General features: G+C 39.1%; 3 protein-coding genes across 13 annotated transcripts in view; 2 read left to right on the top strand and 1 right to left on the bottom strand.

Annotated features, from left to right (window-relative positions):
* Window positions 1-2,950, top strand: part of Atg7 (Autophagy-related 7) — a 51,966-nt gene extending 49,016 nt beyond the window's left edge. For all 9 annotated transcript variants that reach the window (XM_070084489.1, XM_070084483.1, XM_070084490.1 and 6 more), the window contains one exon: window positions 2,718-2,950. In XM_070084489.1, the coding sequence (XP_069940590.1) occupies window positions 2,718-2,756 (39 nt within the window). In that variant the 3' untranslated portion in view covers window positions 2,757-2,950. The remainder of the gene's footprint in view (window positions 1-2,717) is intronic.
* A 2,366-nt stretch (window positions 2,951-5,316) lies between these two features.
* Hsc70-3 (heat shock protein 70 cognate 3) lies at window positions 5,317-9,859 on the bottom strand. The gene is made up of 3 exons (XM_070084492.1): window positions 9,701-9,859; window positions 8,656-8,772; window positions 5,317-7,368 (listed from the first exon to the last, which is right to left on the bottom strand). The coding sequence occupies exons 2-3, from the start codon at window positions 8,766-8,768 to the stop codon at window positions 5,526-5,528; spliced, it is 1,956 nt and encodes a 651-aa protein (XP_069940593.1). The 5' UTR covers window positions 8,769-8,772; window positions 9,701-9,859; the 3' UTR covers window positions 5,317-5,525.
* Window positions 9,860-10,116: 257 nt separating this feature from the next.
* LOC128688662 (tRNA N(3)-methylcytidine methyltransferase METTL6) overlaps window positions 10,117-25,251 on the top strand; it is a 30,448-nt gene continuing 15,313 nt past the window's right edge. For all 3 annotated transcript variants that reach the window (XM_070084495.1, XM_070084494.1, XM_070084493.1), the window contains exons 1-8: window positions 10,117-10,266; window positions 18,432-18,633; window positions 18,765-18,846; window positions 19,994-20,155; window positions 20,256-20,488; window positions 23,344-23,507; window positions 23,901-23,933; window positions 24,971-25,070. In XM_070084495.1, coding sequence (XP_069940596.1) covers window positions 18,437-18,633; window positions 18,765-18,846; window positions 19,994-20,155; window positions 20,256-20,488; window positions 23,344-23,506 — 837 coding nt within the window. In that variant the 5' untranslated portion in view covers window positions 10,117-10,266; window positions 18,432-18,436 and the 3' untranslated portion in view covers window position 23,507; window positions 23,901-23,933; window positions 24,971-25,070. The remainder of the gene's footprint in view (window positions 10,267-18,431; window positions 18,634-18,764; window positions 18,847-19,993; window positions 20,156-20,255; window positions 20,489-23,343; window positions 23,508-23,900; window positions 23,934-24,970; window positions 25,071-25,251) is intronic.

Genomic DNA, 25,251 nt, shown 5'->3' with positions numbered 1-25,251 from the left:
CGATCATCGGCAGCTGGGCCCGACGACATTCATATTCGTATGCTACAACATTTACATCAGTCAGCCCTTGCAGTCCTATTACGCCTTTACAATCTTATTTGGTCACAAGGAGTTCTTCCACAGCTGTGGAAATCCGCCATTGTTCTCCCTTTCCGCAAACCAGGCACTACGGGACATGAAACCTCCCACTATCGTCCCATTGCTCTTACCAGTGCAGTTTGCAAAGTAATGGAACGTCTAGTAAATAGACGTTTAGTGTGGTATTTAGAGACACACAACAGTCTCTCCACTCGTCAATATGGCTTTCGTAAGGGACGTTCTACCATAGACCCCTTACTGCGCTTGGATACGTATGTTCGTAATGCCTTTGCGAATAACCACTCAGTTATTGCCATATTTTTTGACCTTGAGAAGGCATATGACACAACTTGGAGGTATAATATTTTAGCCCAAGCCCACTCCTTAGGCCTTCGAGGCAATCTACCATCCTTCCTTAAGAACTTTTTAACTGACAGGCATTTCCGTGTTCGGGTTAATAATGTGCTCTCCCCGGACTTTGTCCAAGCTGAAGGTGTCCCCCAGGGATGTGTTCTGAGCACAACACTTTTTCTCCTTGCTATTAATGATTTGGCCTCTAGTCTTCCATCAAATATTTGGTCATCACTCTATGTTGATGACTTCGCTATTGCCTGTGCAGGCGCTGACTGTCACCTCCTTACAGTTTCTCTCCAGCATGCAGTCGACCGTGTTTCCAATTGGGCCACCACACGTGGGTTTAAATTTTCCAGCACTAAAACCCACCAAATCACTTTCACTAGACGCTCTGTCATCTCTGATCATCCTTTGTACCTCTATGGCTCACGTATCCCTGAACGTGATACAGTCAAGTTTCTGGGCCTCCTCTTTGATCGTAGGTTATCCTGGAAACCTCACATTACCTCTCTGAAGGCAACTTGTCACAGCCGGCTGAACCTTCTTAAAACCCTTGCTCATCTTTCGTGGGGAGCTGATCGTCGAACCCTCCTTCACCTACATTCCACCCTTATTTTATCGAAACTTGATTATGGTGACCAGATCTATTCAGCGGCATCTCCTGCTACTCTCTCTAGCCTTAACCCCATTCATCACCAAGGATTACGTTTATGCCTTGGTGCTTTTCGCTCTTCCCCTGTCGAAAGCCTCTATGCAGAAGCGAACGTTCCATCCTTATCCGATCGCCGTGATGCCCATTGCCTGCGATACTATGTACGCTCTCATGATCTCCGCAATCCTTCCATTTATAGAATGGTCACTGATATTAGTAGACATTCTTTATTTGTTCGCCGCCCCTGCTTACTCCGTCCCTTCTCTCTTCGCCTTCATTCGCTCTTGTCTTCTCTTCAACTACCACCTTTCTATGTACATGTAGCATCTCACTTTTCCCTACCCCCCTGGGAAGTTCCAGCTGTTCGAGTCTGTTCTTTCTCCCTCCCTTGCTCGAAAGCCCAACTGTCTACGGTCGCTTCCCGCTCTCTTTTTCTTGACCACTTTCACTCTCATTCTCATGCCATTGCTGTGTACACAGATGGCTCTAAGTCTTCTGACGGCGTAGGATTCGCAGCAGTGTTTCCGGACAGCGTCGTACAAGGGCATTTACTATCTTCAGCTAGTATTTTTACTGCTGAATTATATGCCATCCTTACAGCACTTATCCGTATTGCATCTATGCCTGTGTCATCATTTGTGGTTGTCTCAGACTCCCTTAGTGCTTTACAGGCTATACAAAAATTTGATACACCTCACCCCTTAGTCCTCCGTATCCAACTTTGGCTACGCCGCATCTTTACTAAGCATAAAGATATTGTTTTTTGTTGGGTCCCTGGTCATGTTGACGTACAGGGCAATGAACAGGCAGACACTGCTGCGCGGTCAGCAGTACATGACCTACCAGTTTCTTATAGAGGTATTCCATGTACGGACTATTTTGCTGTAATATCTTCCCACCTTCACACCCGTTGGCAACAACGTTGGTCTACTATGCTCGGCAACAAACTTCAGTCCATTAAACCGAGTATAGGTTACTGGCCGTCTTCTTATCACCAGTGTCGAGGTTGGGAGACTACTCTCTCCCGTCTTCGCATTGGCCATACTCGTCTTACTCATGGATATCTCATGGAGAGGCGTCTTGCTCCTCTCTGTGAGAATTGCCAAGCTCCATTATCAGTCAGCCACATTCTGTTGGACTGCCCACTTTATCAACGAGCACGCAGAATTTACCTCTGTCGTCGTCTTCGACCCGCTGCTCTCTCTTTACCTTCCCTTCTCGCTGATGGACCCACCTTTCATCCGGACTCTCTCATTGACTTTTTGACAACGACTGACTTACTTCACAAATTCTGATACTTTCAGCCCTTTCTACTTGTATCTCTTGCTACCCTCTACCCCCGTACTATCCCCTGCCCCGCTGTTTTCTGTAACCTGCTGATCATCCCCCCTCCCTTCTGCCATCCAATTCCCTTGCTTCCTTCCCTACCCTGCAGCGCTGTATAGCCCTTGTGGCTTAGCGCTTCTTTTTGATTATAATAATAATAATGTGCACTTTTATTTTAGAATCTGCCATAATTATACTCGAGGTTTTTGTGGTCATTGAAACAAATTTGTAGAACAACTTTGTGTAGTAGTATGTAAAAATGGTAAGTATTTATCATTCACACTAACATTATATTCCTCCATTTCAGATCTGGGAACTGAGTGACAGTGAAGAGGAGATGGAGTGAGAAATGAACCACCAAAGACATTTTTATCCTCTCTAGGTTATTTCTGTAGAGGGAAAGTTGAACACATGTTCAGTTATCCAAATATTTAGCCAGTTGAAGTGAAAAAGGTTATGTTAAACATTATTTATGTATTTTATAATAAACTCAAAAATTATCATTGTTACTATACTTCCATGAACAACAGACAGATTTGCTGAATGTGTTTCTTTGAATCATCCTACCTTGGTGAGAAATGGCTGATGTAACCAGAATGAATTCAGAAATGAGAGAACCTGGGTACAATAAGCTGTATATGTAGTACATTACTAAGGATTTAGTAATAGAAAATTAAAAAAAAGGTTGAAAAAGAAAAAAATCTAAGACCCTATAAGAAAGGCATGTTACAGGTTGATACATCAGGTTCTCACAGATTGAGTTTCAAGTGGGTGATGATTACCTGAGAACATTACCTCAGTGACCTGATCTTGGAACAAGTCTACTGGTTGATGAATGAGTTTATTGGTGTTCATGTACCAGGTTGAAGGAAATTGTCAAGTTTTATTTATTATATACTTTTATTCGTGGGGGAGAACTAAAGCCATAAGGCTCGTACAGTGCTTTGGGGAATGGGAAGTATTCCGATTCAAAGGAAGGGGAGCACAGTTCCAGTTCCTTAGATCAAGATTATATATTATAATCAATGGGAAAGCACCAAACCTGTAGGATTATACAGCATCTGATGTGGAAGGTATTCAAGTTCAATTCAGGGAACTGGAAAACAGATCCAATTCCCTAGATCAAGAGCCCCTCTCCAGGGGATGTTTTCTTTAGAAGATGGTCAAGGATTGTCAATTATATATAAAAGGTAAAGAAAAACCTTTGACTTAAGAGCAGTTGTACACAGTACAATAAGCATTTAGTTTAGCTGCTTTACAATAGCTTCCATGCCTTCTGTTCCTGTTAGAGGTAAATTCAGCTTGCAAATTGGAAGCCAGTTATTAACTTTAATGTTTTTTCTTTTAAGACATTACTAAAGCACAGAAATTTAAATTTATGAAAAACTGCCTGACCCTGAAGATTAAACTAGCACTAAATCTGCATGGGCAATACAGAATGGCCAGCAGAAAGGTTTAGCCGTTATCCAGGACAAACTTCTTACCATGTTTACTAAGTTATGAAAGGGCTACAGCTATAGGAAGACTATCAGGATAAATGATAATCAAAGTGCTAAACCAACAAGGGTCATACAGCACTGTGGGGCAGAAAATACTGCCTGGGCTATAAACTAGGTGGAGAGGTGATCAGATTAGGGAAAGGGGTTGGAAGGGACAGTAGGGGCTATACATCAAAGTTTGTAGTAAAGCAGTTGCTGACAGTCAAGTGATAAGTCAAAAGGCAGGGCAGTCTAAGTAAAGACAAGGCAAGAGTGGTAGGGCAGCAGTGTTGGAGGTAAATCCTGCAAGCTTGCTGGTAAACCGGACAATCTACAGGTGAAGAACCAAAATGGGGACAGAAAACCTCAGAAATAGGACATTTATTCCACAAGATACCCATGGGTACTATCAGGATAAAGCTAGTCATAGGTCTCCAGGTACTCCAACTTAAAGCCCTTGTGGGTTTAGCACTTAAGTTTTGATAATCTAGGTACTGCAAGCATAAAGGTAAAGGGTTAGTGCAGTTCAACTAAGTAATAGCTTAGTAAACCATAGATTGTTACTACATCCTGCATCTTCCATCAGCTGGTGGTTCCTGAACACCGAGTCACTTAATCCAGGGAGTAACTCCCTACAGGTTTAGCACATTAAACAGTATTCCTTTTATTCTAGTTACAATGAAGACAAGCTTTTGCAGTGCTATTCTTGTTTCACAAGCTCAACCTCACTTCCAATTTGCATAGTGTAATATGCTCTTTGCATTTCATTCTGTAATTACTTGGTATAATTGCCCAAAATTGGTAATTACCCAGAACATTAAAATGCACCTTTTTCAATGAAATCAAGGTGGAAGCCACTAACCTTAGGATTATACAGCTTCTGTCCTATCAACAAAAGCACCTCCCTAGGCAACTAAAAAGTTTAGTAAATTAAAATTTTATAAGCAACTTTCATTGCCATCCAACAGGGCAAACAGGCCCTGATAAAGGTGCCACTATCTAGTATTCTCCCTCCATCAAATCATCCTACATTTCCTTCTAATCCATAAATTTACTTATTTTGAAGAACCCACATGGGTAATACAGCACCTGTGGAATGAGGCAGATTCAAGTTTAAGCAGAATCATTTCTTCCCATCACTATCACTTCATTATAAAGGCACTGCCATTTGAAGTGTTAAATCATTAAGAATTTCTTAGATGTAATGTCCCCCTAGGTCCTAAAGTTTGATATTAACAAAGTAACCTCACCTGGAATTAAAAGTTTGAGGGGTGAAGTACCTATAGAAAGCAAGTACCCTTCCCATTCTTCCACCTAATCCTGCAAATCATTAAGCTAGTATGCAGAATAGTACAAAATCCATGCATGTAGAATTGCATCCAACAACCCTTTAGCTACTAACAGTGGACTGAAGAAAAAAAAAAAAAAGCAATTTTATTGTTTATTATAAACCATTCTTCCTTTTACAATCTCACACATACTGGAATGGACTCTTTGTCCCTGGTATTGTGGTACCCCCACTCAAACATGATGATGAATATCTAACCCAATACCTGTGATAAATGAAGATGAATTATGTACTGAATATTTTCAATGAACAAAATGACAAATAAGTTACTATAATTCCTTAAAGCTATTTACAATTCATCTTTGTCAAAATCGTCATCACTGTCTGTAGGTGGTGTTCCACCAGTACCTTGGTACAGTTTGGCAACAATTGGTTGAACAACATCTTCCAGCTCCTTTTTCTGAGCTTTATATTCTTCAGCATCTGCATCGGGATTATCTTCCAGCCATTTTATTTTTTCATCAATAACTTCTTCAATCTTTTCCTTATCTTCATCAGACAACTTTGCACCAAGTTTTTCTTTGTCATTTACTTGGTTCTTCAGACTGTAAGCGTAAGATTCTAGTTCATTCCTCGATTCTACCTTTTCTTTCAGCTTTTTGTCTTCATCAGCAAAGACCTCTGCATCCTTTATCATTCTTTCAATGTCTTCTGGAGTAAGGCGATTCTGGTCATTAGTAATTACAATCTTTTCTTTGTTACCTGTACCTTTGTCTTCAGCAGACACCTGAAGAATACCATTAGCATCAATTTCGAAGGTTACTTCAATTTGGGGTACACCACGAGGAGCAGGGGGAATACCAGTCAGATCAAACTTTCCAAGTATGTGGTTGTCTTTAGTCATAGGTCGCTCACCTTCGAAGACCTGAATGGTGACAGTGTGCTGGTTATCTGAGGCTGTAGAGAAAATCTGAGACTTCTTTGTGGGAATCACAGTGTTGCGAGAAATCAACTTTGTCATTACACCACCTACGGTTTCAATACCCAATGTCAGTGGATTGACATCCAACAATACCAGGTCATTAGTATCATCTTCACCTGACAACACGCCAGCTTGTACAGCTGCACCATAAGCTACAGCCTCATCAGGGTTTATGCCTCGGGATGGCTCTTTGCCATTGAAGAATTCTTTCACCAACTGTTGAATCTTTGGGATACGGGTAGAGCCACCAACCAATACTATTTCATCAATTTCTTTCTTCTGAAGGTCAGAATCTTCCAACACCTTTTGAACTGGTTTCATTGTTGATCTGAAGAGATCCATGTTAAGTTCCTCAAACTTAGCACGAGTGAGTGTTTCTGAAAAGTCTTCTCCTTCAAAGAAGGATTCAATCTCAATTCTAACTTGGTGACTAGCAGATAGAGACCTCTTTGCTTTCTCAACTTCACGACGCAGCTTTTGGACAGCACGATTGTCTTTCCTGATATCTTTGCCCTTCTTTTTCTTGTAAAGCTTTATGAAGTGCTCCATGACACGCTGATCAAAGTCTTCTCCACCAAGATGAGTGTCTCCATTTGTAGCTACTACCTCAAACACACCAGAATCAATAGTGAGAAGTGATACATCAAAAGTACCACCACCAAGGTCAAATACCAGAATGTTCTTCTCTCCATCCTTTTTGTCAATACCATAGGCAATGGCAGCTGCAGTAGGTTCATTAATTATTCTCATAACTGTCATACCAGCTATGATACCTGCATCCTTAGTAGCTTGGCGCTGAGCATCATTGAAATAAGCAGGTACTGTAACTACAGCATGAGTTACAGTTTTACCAAGGTAAGCCTCTGCAACTTCTTTCATCTTACCCAGCACCATGGCAGAAATCTCTTCAGCTGCAAATATTTTATCACCTTGTGATGTAGATACCTGAATGTGTGGTTTGTCATTTTTCTTTATCACCTTGAAAGGGAAGAACTGGATATCATGTTGAACAGATTTATCTGACCATTCACGGCCAATTAGACGCTTTGCATCAAATATAGTATTTTCAGGATTTGTAGTAAGCTGATTCTTGGCAGAGTCTCCTATAAGCCTTTCACCATCAGCAGTGAAAGCAACATAAGAGGGTGTGATTCTGTTGCCCTGGTCATTTGCAATTATTTCTACTCTGCCATTCTTGAAGACACCAACACTGCAATAAAAAAAAAAAATACATGGCAATCAAAGACTTCAGTGATTAAAGGAAGCATGGATTCAGAACCCATGATTTACAATGCATAAGCAACATTTCTAACCTTCCCACCATCAGATGTGACTGGTGTCAGTGGTGTCAGTGGTACCCTTACCCCTGAAACTGTCCAAACAGATCGATGTTCACATGCATAATGCTCCATTTTTTTTTTTTTTTTTTTTTTTATACATACTTTCAAATGTTAAAAAAAAAAAAAACAGCTCTACGTTTGGACAGTTTAACGGTTAAATATGCTTAAAGCAAATTTTGGGCTAGACACAAAAGGGTTTGCAGTGGGTGTAGTATATAAGTCTTACAATGTATAATAGGAACTTAATTTAGAATAGAAATAGCCTGAATGACCCGACAGAACTAACCCCCCCCCCCAATAAAGGGTACGGTTTATACTAGATTAAGTATATACTTAGGCAATCATTTCTTGCAATTAACAGAACTAAGGAACCTTTGTGCAAAATATGGATTAAAATTGGAGTGCATATTATGTAGGCGATTAATGAACCAAGAATTTTGCTTTAGTAGCTGGACTACTAAAGTTGCCCTTTCAATGTTATTTTATTGACAAGTGACTAATGAAATTATGGATTTGTGGGCACTTCATAGGGTAGTCCTGATAAGTTCCTTGCAGTTAATTAGTATATACTAGCAAATTAGTTAAATTTGGAGAGCCTTTTTGAAGTACAATGACTTTTGTTTACATAACTGCAGTGATCATGGGTACAGGTTAAACCCAGGGACCAATGAATAAGTATTTTAGAAGGCCTATGGGCCCATGCTAGGCAAATACAACAGCAATTCTATACTTAATCAACCTTTGTTGATTTAGGTACACGAACAAATAAAATTACCATAAATTACTTTCAACAACTTCAGTTAGTCAAGCTTATAGAAACTTTCAAAGAGTTCCAAAGGAGAACAGATGGAAGTTTCGGCATCAAAAAACACCCCTTCCCTCTATTTCCCTCTCACTATCATTAAGGCACCTTTGAGAGCTGTAAGGGAACAGCTAGAATGGATTCTAGGGAAAAAATTATACCCTAGGTAGGGACGAGAGTTAGATTTATTCCAGTACTTTCATATAAAAAAAAAATTATACCATTTAATCTTAATTCCCCAGGATGCAACCCACTGCAGGATCAGTACCTACATCAGGTTAAAAGTTGATGTGCAAGGAAACTTTTTTGGCTTTAGAAGAGTCAAAGTCTTTAGAAATTGGAATTAAGAACTTACCAAGAATAGGTTGTTCCTAGATCTATGCCAATGACGGTCCCTACATCTTCCTTCTTGCTCTCCTTCGCTGTAGCAAGAGCAGCTAAGAGGACTAGAAGCGTCCAACACTTCATTGTTCTGGAAATAAAAATAGTAGTTAGTAAAACTTATTAGGTTTAATAACGAAAAAGTTACTGGAGGTACAATTACAAAAACCCACGACTTAAAATCTTTACAGCGACATTTCTATTTGGGGCATACAGGAGCTAAAGTAATTAAGCAGGACATGAAAGATCTAATTCCTAGCTTTCCATTACTACCTAAAGTAAAACAAGTACACCTCCTCTAGAACAATCTAGGAAGTATTCTAGATTTAGGTAAGGATTTTAACTGCTATTGAGGATTTTTATTTAATTATAAAAGCTTATGGGGTTAAAACCTTAAATCATGGGAGAGTGCATACAGCACCATGGGAACAGGATTTAGGTTTGATTCAAGGAAAAGGATTCTAAATTCCAGCTTTGGGGTAAGATTTACCGGAAACAAGGCAACTCCCTCTTCTTGATCTCCAAGAAGATGTTTTAATAAGCCATTGTGGGTAAATGGTTAGGTTACCAGTCATTTAAACCATTTATAACATTAGGGAAAGAAAGGTCTAAAAATAGGAAGTACCTAGCATAGGGAGAGGGAGGGTCATATAATCATGAGGAAGAGCTAAACTCGTAGGATTATAGTGCCTGTATGGGGGGAGGGAATGGAAGAGTCAGGTTTAATTCTCTGGATCAAGAGCCCTTCACTAGCATCAAGGAACCTTCCTCGAGGGGTGGGAAGGTCTTAGAAAGACCCAATTTTATAATAAAGCGAAAGTATATACACAAACTTCATTGTCCTGAGAAACGCAAGAAATAGGATACCCCGCTAGATGAAATAACACTATTTAAATATGGAAGATTATGGAATGTCGCCGCCGCCCCCACCCACCTCTCAGAAACAGCAAATTAAATCGAAACGACACAAACTAGACATGTAACTAATATATTAAGAAAAGCCACAAGCTGCAACTTACTTTGTATAACACCACAACACTGTATATAACGTAGAATTATGACACTAAAGTAATATTCACAGTGAGAACCGTAGTGTAACTGTGGGTGAGTGACACTTTGGTGTTCTGCCTCAACCTGCCGGAGAGGCAGTAGAAATATCGTCTGCTAAGTCTCGTGGACCTCTCTCATTGGTCAGCTTAAACCACGTGGTACAACTTCTCGCTCTCTGATTAGTCAGCGTCATCATACTAGCTCGATTCCTATTGGTACACGTCCTCTATCTGGGAGAAAGCCAATTTTAACCATAGAGTATATTTTTGTCTTTTTATTAAGGATTATACATCACTGTTATTTACCAAAAAAAATCACAACTGTATTATAATGAAATTCTCAATAAAGTAGTTGTAAACACGGGTTATTAGAGTAAGGAATTACAGCAAAATATTATGTTATAAATAAGTTTAAAGTTTTTCTGGAAGTACTATGATGTAGGGAGGTAGTGACGTCACTACCACCCTCGAGAAGCCACCAGATCAAACCATCGGACGTTCACTTCTACATCTCCTCTACACTTAGCAACATCGTTGTAAGTACAGCATCATTGTTGATTGTTTCACTCGATACTAATTATCAGTAGTACGTGGCACATACTGAGTACCATTGAACTCTATTCAGAGGTCGATGGACTCTGATAAATCGCGATGATAATTTCCCAAGCGATGTGTTGGGTAGGAGTCAGTGTTACACACGCGGGCGGCCACCTGGTGACCACGCGGCCTACTACAATTTTCTCCCAGTCTCCTTAAATTAAAAAATAAAATAAAATCCCGAGTATTTATTTTATTAAATTGAAAAATTACTGCTTATACGTTGCACCTTTCACTTTTTTTTTTTAAATACAAGTTTCCACGTGGTCTGTGTAAAGGTATTATATTTTAACATTTTCTCGATTCGTGAATTTTAATTAAAATAGGACAGGTTTCTTGATGCTGTCTCTTGATTCAAGGCATTTAAGAGCTATTCACCCTCAAGGAATATTCCTTGACGCTGGGCTCTTGACTCAAGGTCAATGAACCTTCCTTGATTCACCCTAAGGCAGTTTCCTTCATGCTGGGCTCTTGATTCAAGGTCAAGGAACCTTCCTTGATTCACCCTAAAGGCAGTTTGCTTCATGCTGGGCTCTTGATTCAAGGTCAAGGAACCTTCCTTGATTCACCCTAAAGGCAGTTTCCTTCATCCTGGGCTCTTGATTCAAGGTCAAGGAACCTTCCTTGATTCACCCTAAAGGCAGTTTCCTTCATCCTGGGCTCTTGATTCAAGGTCAAGGAACCTTCCTTGATTCATCCTAAAGGCAGTTTCCTTCATCCTGGGCTCTTGATTCAAGGTCAAGGAACCTTCCTTGATTCACCCTAAAGGTAGTTTCCTTCATGCTTGGCTCTTGATTCAAGGTCAAGGAACCTTCCTTGATTCACCCTAAAGGTAGTTTGCTTCATGTTGGGCTCTTGATTCAAGGTCAAGGAACCTTCCTTGATTCACCCTAAAGGCAGTTTCCTTCATCCTGGGCTCTTGATTCAAGGTCAAGGAACCTTCCTTGATTCACCCTAAAGGCAGTTTGCTTCATGTTGGGCTCTTGATTCAAGGTCAAGGAACCTTCCTTGATTCACCCTAAAGGCAGTTTCCTTCATCCTGGGCTCTTGATTCAATGTCAAGGAACCTTCCTTGATTCACCCTAAAGGTAGTTTCCTTCATGCTTGGCTCTTGATTCAAGGTCAAGGAACCTTCCTTGATTCACCCTAAAGGCAGTTTCCTTCATCCTGGGCTCTTGATTCAAGGTCAAGGAACCTTCCTTGATTCACCCTAAAGGCAGTTTCCTTCATGCTGGGCTCTTAATTCAAGGAATTAAGGCTACTTTCCCTTGGATTGAACCTGACTGCCTCTCAACACCAGACATGCCTCCTACAGGCTCACTGCCTCTGATATGAACGGTAAAATCACGACAGTGTGAAAGGACACGTGCAAATAATGCGATTAATTAACATGTAAATAACTAAATTTACTTTATTCTTATTGTATCTCCTTTTATTGTAACTGATTTTGACACAGTTGTTACTTAGCTGTTTTAACTTAAGAACATAAAGAAGGAACACTGCAGCAAGCCTACTGGCCCATGCGAGGCAAGTCCAAGTCCATGCCCCAACCTATTCAGGTCAGGTCAAATTCATTAGAACATAAGAACGAAGGAACACTGCAGCAGGCCTACTGGCCCATGAGAGGCAGGTCCAAGTCTCCTACCGGCTTAAGCCAATGCACCCAACTTAGTCAGGTCAGGTCACCTTGACTTAAGGGAGGAACACGGCAACCGACCTGGTAGCACAAGCTATCAGGTCTAACTCGCACCCACCCACATCCACTCGTGTATTTATCCAACCTATTTTTAAAGCTACACAACTTTCTGGCCTCTATAACTGTACTTGGGAGTTTGTTCCACTCATCCACAACTCTATTACCAAACCAGTACTTTCCTGTATCCTTCCTGAATCTGAATTTTTCCAACTTAAAACCATTGCTGCAAGTCCTGTCTAGGCTAGATATTTTCAGCACACTATTTACATCCCCTTTATTTATTCCTGTCTTCCATTTATACACCTCAATCATATCCCCCCTAATTCTACGTCTTTCTAGAGAGTGCAGATTCAGGGCCTTTAGTCTATCCCCATAGGGAAGGTTTCTGATACATGGGATCAACTTTGTCATCCTCCTTTGTACATTTTCCAGAGCATTTAGATCCATTCTGTAATACGGTGACCAAAACTGTGCAGAATAATCTAGATTAGGCCTAACCAAGGATGTATAGAGTTGAAGAACAACCTGAGGACTCCTATTATTTATGCTTCTTGATATGAAGCCAAGGATTCTGTTAGCTTTATTGCGAACACTTATGCACTGTTGTCTTGGTTTCAGATTACTGCTAACCAGAACTCTTAAATCTTTTTCGCAATCCGTAATATTAAGATCTACATTATTTAGTTTATATGTGGCATGGTTATTTTCCTGTCCAACATTTAGAACTTTGCATTTGTCTATATTAAACTGCATCTGCCACTTCTCCGACCACTACATCAGTCTATTCAAATCTTCCTGGAGTGCTCTAATGTTCTTGTCAGAATGAATTCGACGGCCTATTTTGGTGTCATCGGCAAACTTGCTTATGTCACTCGTTATGCCCTCATCTGTGTCGTTTATGTAGGTTGTGAACAGCAGGGGGGGCCAACACTGACCCCTGTGGAACACCGCTCATGACGCTTCCCCACTCTGATTTCTCCCCATTTATGCAAACTCTCTGCTGCCTATTTGTCAACCATGCCTCTATCCAGGAAAAAATTTCTCCTATTCCATGTGCCTTAATTTTCCTCAATAGTCTCTGATGTGGGACCCTGTCAAGAGCCTTACTGAAGTCCATATACACAATATCATATTCATTACCATGATAATGGTAATAAATAATGAATCCTGTGATGCTCCAATACTGAAACTATGTACTGTGCCAAAACAAAAGCATTCACATTGCTAAACTCACAAACTAGTATTTAGTCACTTAGCCATAATACCAACTTGCCTCATAATTTGTAATATTTTAAAATTAAGACTGTATAGTCCTTGTGGCTTAGCGCTTCTTTTTGATTATAATAATAATAATTAAAATTAAGAATTAAACTAAGTCTGCCCGAAATGCCTAGCCATGCTGGTGTTCTAGTGGTACACTCTGTAATCATTATATAACTACATGTAAACCACACAATAACCAAATTCTGTAAACTCAGCATTGTAATCCTTATAGAGAATAAATTTGAATTGAATTGATCTACCTCCTCAAATACCTTAGTGAAAAAAGTTAATAAATTTGTAAGGCAGGAACACCCCTTTGTAAAACCATGCTGAGATTCGTTGATTAATTTATGCTTTTCAAGGTGGCTACGAACTGCCTCGGCAATTGATTCCATAAATTTTCCCAATGTGGAGGTTAGGCTTATTGGTCTATAGTTTGAAGCTAAGGACCTGTCACCTGCTCTGAAAATAGGTATCACATTTGCCATTTTCCACTTATCTGGCACCATGCCAGTTTGTAGTGATATGTTGAAAAGATTAGCCAAAGGTTTGCTAAGCTCCTCTTTACATTCCTTTAGAACCCTTGCATACAGTTCATCAGGGCCTGGGGATTTGTTAGGTTTTAATTTATCTATTTGCCTAAGGACCATGTCACTTGTGACCCTAATATATAATGTCTTTCAACCTCTATGTTAGAAGTGATCAAGGTCCCAGGACCGAAACTTTTTCTAATAAATATGTCAAGAGTTTGCTTACGTGTCTTTCTAAACCAACTTGTCGGTATTAACCCTTTGAGGGTCGACAGGCCCTCTCCGAAACTCGTTCTCAGGGTCGGCCAAATTTTAAAAAAAAAAAAAATTATTTTCTCTTATGAAAAGATAGAGAATCTTTTCCCGATCATAATGACACCAAAAGTTTGAAATTTGATAGAAAACTTACGGAATTATGCTCTCGCAAAGTTAGCGGTCTCGGCGATGTTTACGGATCGGCGATTTTGCCCACTTTGAGCCCCATTTTCGGCCAATTTCACTGTACTAGTCGACAAAAAACATGAATATTTCGCTAGAACTCCATTTTTTCTATCGAATGGGTGCAAGAAACCACCCATTTATAAATTCAACTATCCAGTACAGTGGTCAGAATTTAGCAATTTTGCCAATTTCACACAAATTTCAAAAGATGCCAATTTCGGAATAGGGTCCAGAATAAACAAGAAAGACATTCCTGGCACTAAAATTGACATTTCCTCTAGTCATTAGTCACGTCTCAAGGCCCCTCTTATATTCTTTTGCTTTCCACTTTGAATTTTTATTCTCACAAAAAATATAAGATTTACTGTTATGCAGACTACTGCATTAGTGTAAAAAATGGTATAAATATTATTGGTGCACTTGTGAAAGAATATTAGACTCACCAGTTGACGTGTATTGCACGCTTGGCACGATTTGTTTACTTTTGAAGTTTGGTAAAAATCGAACATTTCTGCTACTTTGAGCTCAATTTCAAGGCACCTTTCATTGTAAAACCAGTCAAAATCATCTCAATTTCAGTAATATGTCTTCCATTCTATAAAATGAGACCAAGGAAACTAGAATACAACAATAAATACTATACGAAAATACACTGCAAAGTCGCTGATTTATTAAAAAAAAATGGAAAAAGTTTTTTTTTTCTCATTATGCACCGTGTGCTGCAGGATTTTTTTTAGACTGTGCACACTGACCACATAGACCCATTCTTTCATATGAAGGCCTACCAGCTTTCTTCCACTAGATTTGAGGTCGCTAGAATTTATGAGTACTAGTACGTCAAAAACCCCTACGCGTAAGACGTACTAGTACGACGAAACCCCTCAAAGGGTTAATTACCAAGGTTTTTTTTTTTTATTAACACTGGCCGATTCATACCAAGGCAGGGTGGCACAAAAAAAAAAAACTTTTGCCATCATTAACTCCATCACTGTCTTGCCAGAAGGGTGCTTTACACTACAGTTTTTAAACTGCAACATTAACACCTCTCCTTCAGAGTGCAGGCACTGTACTTCCTATCTCCAGGACTCAAGTCTGGCCTGCCGGTTTCCCTGAATCCCTTCATAAATGTTACTTTGCTCACACTCCAACAGCACGTCAAGTATTAAAAAACCATTCGTCTCCATTCACTGCTATCAAACATGCTCACGCATGCCCGCTGGAAATCCAAGCCCCTCGCACACAAAACCACCTTTACCCCCTCCCTCTAACCTTTCCTAGGCTGACCCCTATCCCGCCTTCCTTCCACTACAGACCGATACACTCTTGAAGTCATTCTGTTTCGCCCCATTCTCTCTACATGTCCGAACCACCTCAACAACCCTTCCTCAGCCCTCTGGACAACAATTTTGGCAATCCCGCACCTCCTCCTAACTTCCAGACTACGCATTCTCTGCATTATATTCACACCACACATTGCCCTGAGACATGACACCTCCACTGCCTCCAGCCTTCTCGCTGCAACATTCAACGCCCATGCTTCACACCCATACAGGAGCGTTGGTAAAACTATACTCTCATACAATCCCCTCTTTGCTTCCAAGGACAAAGTTTTGTCTCCACAGACTCCTAAGTGCACCGCTCACCCTTTTCCCCTTATCAATTCTGTGATTCACCTCATCTTTCATGGACCCATCCGCTGACACGTCCACTCTCAAATATCTGAATACATTCACCTCCTCCATACTATCTCTCCAATCTGATATCCAATCTTTCATCACCTAATTTTTTTGTTATCCTCATAGCCTTACTCTTTCCTGTATTCACTTTCAATTTTCTTCTTTTACATACCCTACCAAATTCATCCACCAACCTCTACAACTTCTCTTCAGAATCACCCAAGAGCATTGTCATCAGCAAAGAGCAACTGTGACAACTCCCACTTTGTGTGATTCTTTATCTTTTCACTCCACACCTCTTGCCAAGACCCTCGCATTTGCTTCTCTTACAACCCCATCTATAAATATATTAAACAACCACGGTTACATCACACATCCTTGTCTAAGGCCTACTTTTACTGGGAAATAATCTCCCTCTTTCCTACATACTCTAACTTGAGCCTCACTATCCTTGTAAAAACTCTTCACTGCTTTCAGTAACCTACCTCCTACACCATACATCTGCCACATTGCCCCCTATCCACCTTGTCATAAGCCTTTTTCAAATCCATAAATGCCACAAAAACCTCTTTAGCCTTATCTAAATACTGTCCACTTATATGTTTCACTGTAAACACCTGGTCCACACACCCCCTACCTTTCCTAAAGCCTCCTTGTTCATCTGCTATCCTATTCTCCGTCTTACTCTTAATTCTTTTAATAATAACTCTACCATACACTTTACCAGGTATACTCAACAGACTTATCCCCCTATAATTTTTGCACTCTCTTTTGTCCCCTTTGCCTTTATACAAAGGAACTGTGCATGCTCTCTGCCAATCCCTAGGTACCTTACCCTCTTCCATACATTTATTAAATAATAGCACCAACCACTCCAAAACTATATCCCCACCTGCTTTTAACGTTTCTATCTTTATCCCATCAATCCCGGCTGCCTTACCCCTTTACATTTTACCTACTGCCTCACGAACTCCCCCCCCTACTCTCAACTGGCTCTTCCTCACTCCTACAAGATGTTATTCCTCCGTGCCCTATACACGAAATCACAGCTTCCCTTTCTTCATCATTCAACAATTCCTCAATATTCCCTCCATCTTCCCAATACTTCTAACTCTCCATTTAATAACTCTCCTCTCCTATTTTTAACTGACAAATCCATTTGTTCTCTAGGCTTCCTTAACTTGTTAATCTCACTCCAAATCTTTCTTATTTTCAACAAAATTTGTTGATAACATCTCACCCACTCTCTCATTTGCTCTCTTTTTACATTGCTTCACCACTCTCTTAACCTCTCTTTTTCTCCATATACTCTTTCCTCCTTGCATCACTTCTACTTTGTAAAAATTTCTCATATGCTAACCTTTTCTCCCTTCTACTCTCTTTACATCATTCCACCAAGGTTTATACCATTTATCTAGCATGTTTTTTAAAACTACACAATGTTTTAACCTTTATAATTGTACAGGGAAGTTTGTTTCACTCATCCACAACTGTTACCAAACCAGTGCATTCCTATAACCTTCCTGAATCTGAATTTTTCCAGCTTAAAGCCGTTGCTTGAAGTCCTGTCCAGGCTAGATATTTTTAGCAAGCTATTTACATCCAATTTATTTTTGTCTTCCATTTATACACCTCAATCATATCCTCCCTAATTCTACGCCTTTCTAGAGAGTGCAGAGTTAGGGCCCTCAGTCTACCCTCATAGGGAAGATTTCTGATACACGGGATCAACTTTGTCATCCTCCTTTGTACGTCGTTTTCCAGAGCATTTATATCCATTCTGTAATATGGTGACCAAAACTGTGCAGCACAATCTAGATGAGGCCCTACCAAGGATATGCTTCTTGATATGAAGCCAACGATTCTGTTAGCTTTATTGTGTGAACACTTATGGATAGTTGTCTGGGTTTTAGATTACTGCTAACCAGAACTCCCAAATCCTTTTCGCAATCAGTAATATTAAGATCTACATTTAGTTTATATGTGGCATGGTTATTTTCTTGTCCAATGTTTAGAACTGCATTTGTCTATTAAATTAAACTGCATCTGCCACTTCACTTAATTCTGTCTCTTTTCCATGTTTCAGCTATCCATAAATTTCCATACACTACTTGATATTCATATACAATTTTGTATTAATTCAAGTAACTAGTATCACTTGCCCTGCCTAAAGATTGCAATTATGTGTTTATTATATGTCTTGAAATTTTAGTTGAGTAGTTACATTTAGCCAACAGCAAATTTTTTACTAAAACTTGTATCAAATTGCTTGCAGAAAGTACAGTAGTGGTTATAAGATTATTTTAAGGTTGCCTGAAAATGTTCTGCACATCCAGGGGCTTTCAGTAAAGCATGTCTACATACTTAGCTTTTCTGAAAGACCTGTAAACCATACATTCTAGAAATAAACATCATTATCAACTGTATATATACACCCTGTTTAAATTTATTTCATTTTTATCTTTTGATTTGTCTTAATTCTTTCATATATAATACAGGTGAAATGTCTGAGCTTGGCAGAAATTCAAAAGATCAGAAAAGTTGTGCAGTTGGCCATTATTTGCGTACCTTGGATGATTCCGAGGTTGAGTGTTTGCTTCGCCAAGATTCACGTGGCCTAATTGGAGAATTTCAACGTGAAAAACTAGAGAAAGAGGCTGCTAAGAATTGGGATAAATTTTACAAACGCAATGAAACTAGGTGTGTTCTATTTTGTTTTCCATTCCCTTTGATTTAAGGGTTTTCCCTAGCTGAAAGATATTAGATAATTAAAATATGTAATTTTTTATATTTGCTTTTGAACTGTGCCATAACCGGCATTAATTTTATAGGTTCTTCAAGGATCGTCATTGGACCACTAAAGAGTTTAAAGAACTAATTGGGGATGGGGAAACCACAAGAACCTTATTAGAAGTAAGTATCATTGAAAGAGTAAATTCATCTTGTATGATTGTTGTCTGTAAAGATGCCCATTTGTAGAGTGGATGCTTTGATACTGATGATCTCGTGATGCAAAGACTTGGAGCTAGCCATCCCTTCCTTTTTTCAAACCTATTTGGAGTACAGGTAGTAGGTAGGTAAATATTAACTTTGGTATTGCTGTCCTGTCTTGGACAAGCAACCCTTAATTGTTTTTGCACTGACAGGATTGCTTAAAATGTTGGGTAAATCTGGCACACTATTGCAGTACAGGTACCATCCGACTTACAACCAAGTTTAGTTCCGACCATCCGGTCATGAGTCGAAATGGACGTAAGTCGAACCTTACTACTGAATATCAACGTTACACTTTTGTAATGATTTTATTTTATTGTTTTATTTTGACATTTCCTTTTTTACTTTACTTTTTATGCTGTTAGTACTGTATTTTATACCGTAAGGTTTAGGATAAACACTGTGTACAACAGTTGTTTATTTCCCAGAAATTTTGCATAAAAAACACGGTCGTAAGTCGAATGTTAGGTGTACTTTCCTTCAGTATGCACACACCTTTACTTTCCTTGTGTGCTTTGTTATAGTTCTTTATCTTAATATTTTGAAGGAAAAAATAAACCTCAGAATGACCTGACATGTCTCTTTTTAATGGGTGTAGTTATTACTTGTGGTTAGAGTAGGTGGGTGGGGGGATTTTCTTTGCCTCAATAGTGGCATTCTAAGTATTTTTCTCGTGTCCAGATTATGCTGTGTTAATCAATTTACCTTCTAATTTACATCTCTGAAAGTCGGGCTAGCTAGTTTCCACAAGTCCTCATAGATTCTACCACTATTTTTAGGTATATTGTGACTAACTTGAACAAGTCACATTGGGTCTACCTGGAGGGCATTCTGGGGATCAGTGCCCCTGTGGCCCAGTCTGTGACCATGGCAACTTCATACCCAAGCTTTTAGATAGACCCTGAAACACCTGCCTGGATATATATTTTTTCATCCGAAGATATTGGCACAAAGGCTTCTAGAAAGTAGCTTGGCAAGTGCACTATCTATTTACAAATTCCTGTGGAAATAGATAATGAGGACAATGTTTCCAACATGCTGTATTATGAAGTCTTGCTTTTCTCAGGTTGGCTGTGGTGTAGGAAATTTCTTGTATCCACTACTAGAAGAAGGCTTGAACCTCTTCATCTATGCTTGTGACTTTTCACCCCGTGCTGTTCAGTTCGTCAAAAGTCACCGTCACTATGACAAGTCAAAGATTGAAGTCTTTCAGTGTGATATAACAAAGGTAATTTTTACCCCTTGCATAACTTGTAAATTTTTTGATCTATGATTTTTATATATATATAATCTATCTTGTATGATATGTGAAAAGCCTTTCTTTGCAGGAAGACTTGAGCAGTAAATTAAGCAGTGAAGTGGACATAATAAGTGCAATATTTGTTCTTTCTGCAATACATCCAGAAAAGTTGAAGGATGTTGTGTGCAATTTGTATCATTGCTTGCGACCAGGAGGAATGGTGTTGGTTCGGGATTATGGATTATACGATATGGCCATGTTTAGGTTTGGCCCTGGAAGTAAATTAGGCGAACGTTTTTATGTTCGTCAGGATGGCACAAGGTAAGTTCTTTTGAGGGTAAAGGGGTGTGTGGAAAGTGATGTCGCAGGAGAATTCCTGCATAAGTGTACTATGCTGCAACCCTTATTCTATTTATTTCCAGATAATTATGTAAATGCTCTGAAATTTTTGTAGGTAGAAGTTTCAATATCAAAACATTTTGTACTGAAAGGATTGCTCTTTTTTTTTTTTTTTATCTTTAGTAAAACTTGACCCCTTGCCTAACATTTATTCTTCATGTAGTGAGTTGTTTTGGCCTTAACTTCTGGTATGTTCAAAATAGGCATCCCTAAAGGGGGTTTCATCAGAAGGTTGCCCGAATTTATATTGCTCGCAATTTTTTCTTGGCCCTGTTAAAATGCAATGGGTTGTAACCACCCCTTCTGAGCTTTTCACCAACTGCACATTACTGGTCTTTAAATATTTAGTTGTATTATGTCTATAGTTATTGTTACATAGATTAGGTCAACAAATCTCAGCATAGTTTTAAAAAGGGGAGTTCCTGCCTTACGAATTTATTAACTTTTTTTCACTAAGGTATTTGAGGAGGTAGATCATGGTAATGAATATGATATTATGTGGAGGCAGTTGGATAGTCTCAGGCCCCTGACGCTTACTGTATTGTCTCTTAACGTGCTAGTGACACCCCTGCTTTTCATTGGGGGGATGTTGCATCGTCTGCCGAGTCTTTTGCTTTCGTTGCGAATGATTTTCGTGTGCAAGTTCAGTACTAGTCCCTCTAGGATTTTCTAGGTGTGTATAATTGTGTATCTCTCCTGCCTGCGTTCCAGGGAGTACAGGTTCAGGAACTTCAAGTGCTCCCGGTAATTGAGGTGTTTTATCTCCGTTACACACGCTGTGAAGTTTCTCTGTACATTCTCTAGGTCAGCAATTTCACCTGCCTTGAAAGGTGCTGCACACTAACAGCCCCTTTCAAGGCAGGTGAAATTGCTGACCTAGAAAATGTACAGAGAACCTTCACGGCACGCATAACGGAGATAAAACATCTCAATTACTGGGAACGCTTGAAGTTCCTGAACCTGTACTCCATGGCGGGAGAGATGCATGATTAAATACACCTGGAAAATCACTCGCAACTAAAGCAGAAGACTGGGCAGATGATGCAACATCCCCCCAATGAAAAGCAGGGGTGTCACTAGCACATTAAGAGACAATACAATAAGTGTCAGGGGCCCGAGACTGTTCAACTGCCTCCCAGCATACATAAGGGGGATTACCAATAGACCCTTGGCTGTCTTCAAGCAGGCACTGGACAAGCACCTGAAGTCGGTACCTGATCAGCCGGGCTGTGGCTCGTACGTTGGATTGCGTGCAGCCAGCAGTAACAGCCTGGTTGATCAGGCTCTGATCCACCAGGAGGCCTGGTCACAGAATGGGCCGCGGAGGCGTTGACCCCCGGAACTCAGTCCAGGTGTATGTACTTCAATAAGGATTTTGACAGGGTCCCCTCATCAGAGACTTGAGGAAAATTAAAGTACATAGAATAGGAGGAGAAATTTTTTCCTGGGTGGAGGCATGGTTGACAAAGGGGTCAGTGTTGGGCCCCCTGTTCACAATCTACATAAACGACATTGATGAAGGCATAAAGAGTGACATAAGCAAGTTTGCCGATGTTACCAAAATAGGCTATCGAATTCATTCTGACGAGGAAATTGGAGCACTCCAGGAAGATTTGAATAGACTGATGTAGTGGTCGGAGAAGTGGCAGATGCAGTTTAATATAGACAAATGCAAAGTTCTAAATGTTGGACAGGAAAATAACAATGCCACATAGAAGTAAATAATGTAGATCTTAATATTACTGATTGCAAAAAGGATTTGGGAGTTCTGATTAGCAGTAATCTGAAACCAAGACAACAGTGCATAAGTGTTCGCAATGAAGCTAATAGAATCCTTGGCTTCATATCAAGAAGCATAAATAATAGGAGTCCTCGGGTTGTTCTTCAACTCTATATATCCTTGGTTAGGTCTCATTTAGATTATGCTGCACAGTTTTGGTCACTGTATTACATGATGGATATAAATGCTCTGTAAAAAGTACAAAGGAGGATGACAAAGTTGATCCCATGTATCAGAAACCTTCCCTATGAGGATAGACTAAGGGCCCTGAATCTGTACTCTCTAGAAAGGCATAGAATTAGGGAGGATATGATTGAGGTGTATAAATGGAAGACAGGAATAAAGAGGATGTAAATAGTGTGCTGAAAATATCTAGCCTTGACAGGACTTGCAGCAATGGTTTTAAATTGGAAAAATTCAGATTCAGGCTGGATATAGGAAAGCACTGGTTTGGTAAATAGTTGTGGATGAGTGGAACAAACTCCCGAGTACAGTTGTAGAGGCTAAAATGTTGTGTAGTTTCAAAATTAGGTTAGATAAATACATGAGTGGGTGAGAGTTACAAATGATTAGCTTGTGCTATTAGGTCAGTTGCCATGTTCCTTAAGTGAATGTGACCTGACCCAACTAGGTTGGGGCATTGGCTTAAGCTGGTAGGAGACTTGGACCTCCCTCGCATGTGCCAGTAGGCCTGTTGCAGTGTTCCTTCTTTCTGTGACCACGAACAAAATAAGTCCAAGTGTATGGTATATTTGTGTTATTCCTGAACAAGTCATAAATAGATTTTCTGACATTAATTTTAATTAATTTTGTTTTCACAACTAGGCTTTTTCTTTGATAATAACCATTACATATTTTGGCAAGAGTACAGCCTATGCCTCACTGTTTTGCATCCAGGATATTAATTGGAGAACCATTGCAATGTAAATGAATCATTGGTAATATTTTTTGCTTATTTTTTCCATGTAATGTTTATTAAAAAGGTTTTGTATTTCAGGGCCTACTATTTTATGGAAAAAGAGATGCGTGTTCTATTTGAAGAAGCTGGTTTTGCAGTGTCCAGCATTGGTTATGTATCTCGCCAAACTATCAATAAAAAAGAAGGAATAAATGTGCAGAGAATTTTTGTTCAGGCAAAGTTGATAAAACCACTCAAGTGAAGTAAGTATTTTTATTGTAGATATTGCATTCAAAATCATGCTTTATATATTTGAAACAAAATTGTAAGATTGGTAGATAGTGCTGCTAAGTGCTTTTTGTGCCAAGACTATAGACATCACTTTGTGATATTGCAAATTAAAATGTGCTGGTGATATGGACATGGAGCAAGACCACAAATTATTGGTTAAAAATGGTATGCTACTACTTTTGCACTCTGATATTTGTTTTTCAAGCAAATTGTTCCTCTGATTCAGGATTTAATGTGATGTGAAACTGAATATGATTCTATGTGATTATCTTAAATCTCTAATTTTTTTCTGATTTTTGTATATTTTTTGAAAGCTTTTATTTTAAAGTAAGTTTAGGAACTTAAGTTGTAATTTTGTCTTGCAGATAGACTCGTCGTCATGGGCTACCAGATCACTGGTATGTTGCTGCTCTTTTATATGCTGACTTTGGCAGGCAGAAAAAAACATGTATTTGTAATGAAAATAAATGGTATAAAATACCGACACAATGGAAACATAAACACACATGCAGTTTAATGTGATCCTTTATTGACAACGTTTTGCCCACACAGTGGGCTTTTTCAAGTCACAAACAGATCTGTTTATGACTTGAAAAAGCCCACTGTGTGGGCAAAACATTGTCAATAAAGGTTCACATTAAACTGCATATGTGTTTGTTTCCATGTATTTGTAATAACCATTTTGAGTATATTAAGCCTATAAAGTATTTTTTAACCTGCTTTTGTAGTCCCCTGTGCATCTATGTAGTGTAACAGTCCTTTGAGTAGTTATTGATGCCAGGGTCCCCTGCTCTTTTTTATGGCTTTTTAATTATTTAATAAATCTGATTCAATTGGGATGCTGTAAATCATGACTGATTATTCCTGGTTAATTTTATTATCTGAGAAGTGAAGTAAATCTTTCATTTTTTTTGTGATTAACTAAAATGGAAGGAAAGTGTATTTTAGATGATCTGGGGATATGATAGTTGTGTAGGCAGTTGTGCTCAGTTGATAGAGTAAGTGGCTAATAATTTGGTGAATGGAGCAATGGCATTGGCTAGAGACTCATTGCAGGTTTTCTATTGGACGTTTTTTATACGAGGACAGTAATATTAATTTTGGTCCTTGAAGTCGCCATGGGACCAACAAAGATTAGTGATAACAGCCAACCAAAAAGAAAACTGGTTGGGAAGAATTTGTTCTATACTTGAACGGATCAGAGAATTAAGTTTGGGTACCCAGGTTCCACTGTACTGTTCTAGAAAGGGTTGGTGGTAATGAATATGTACAGTACATAAGATAATTTTTTTTTCAATGAACTGGTCATATCCCACAAAAATCAGGAGGACCTAACGAGCAAAACAAAGTTTTCCCTTTAAATTCAGTGTTTTATATAGAAGGGGTTACACATTAGAAATGGGTATTTAAAATGGTTACTTTACTTTTATTTCAGGATTCAGTTGTACAATGGCACTAATTGTAAGGAATAATCTTCAATAGATGAGGACCATGTAACACTAAATTAAGACTCAGTTGGGTGTCTGGTAACTAAGGTTAGTTTGTCATTGCATTGTGTTTTAATTTTCATAGAATATTTAGTATAATGCTAGACTTGCCAATTAATTTCTCTTGGCTTCTGAAAGTTAAATTTTAATTATGCTTCATGTCAGTCAGTTTCCTAAATGTGACAAGAGTTGTTGTTTTAGTATAATAAAAATTACTTGTCATAGTCTG

The sequence above is a fragment of the Cherax quadricarinatus genome, chromosome 13, assembly GCF_038502225.1.
Source record: "Cherax quadricarinatus isolate ZL_2023a chromosome 13, ASM3850222v1, whole genome shotgun sequence".
Lineage (NCBI taxonomy): Eukaryota > Metazoa > Arthropoda > Malacostraca > Decapoda > Parastacidae > Cherax > Cherax quadricarinatus.
This window is presented reverse-complemented; position numbering and strand designations above follow the sequence as displayed.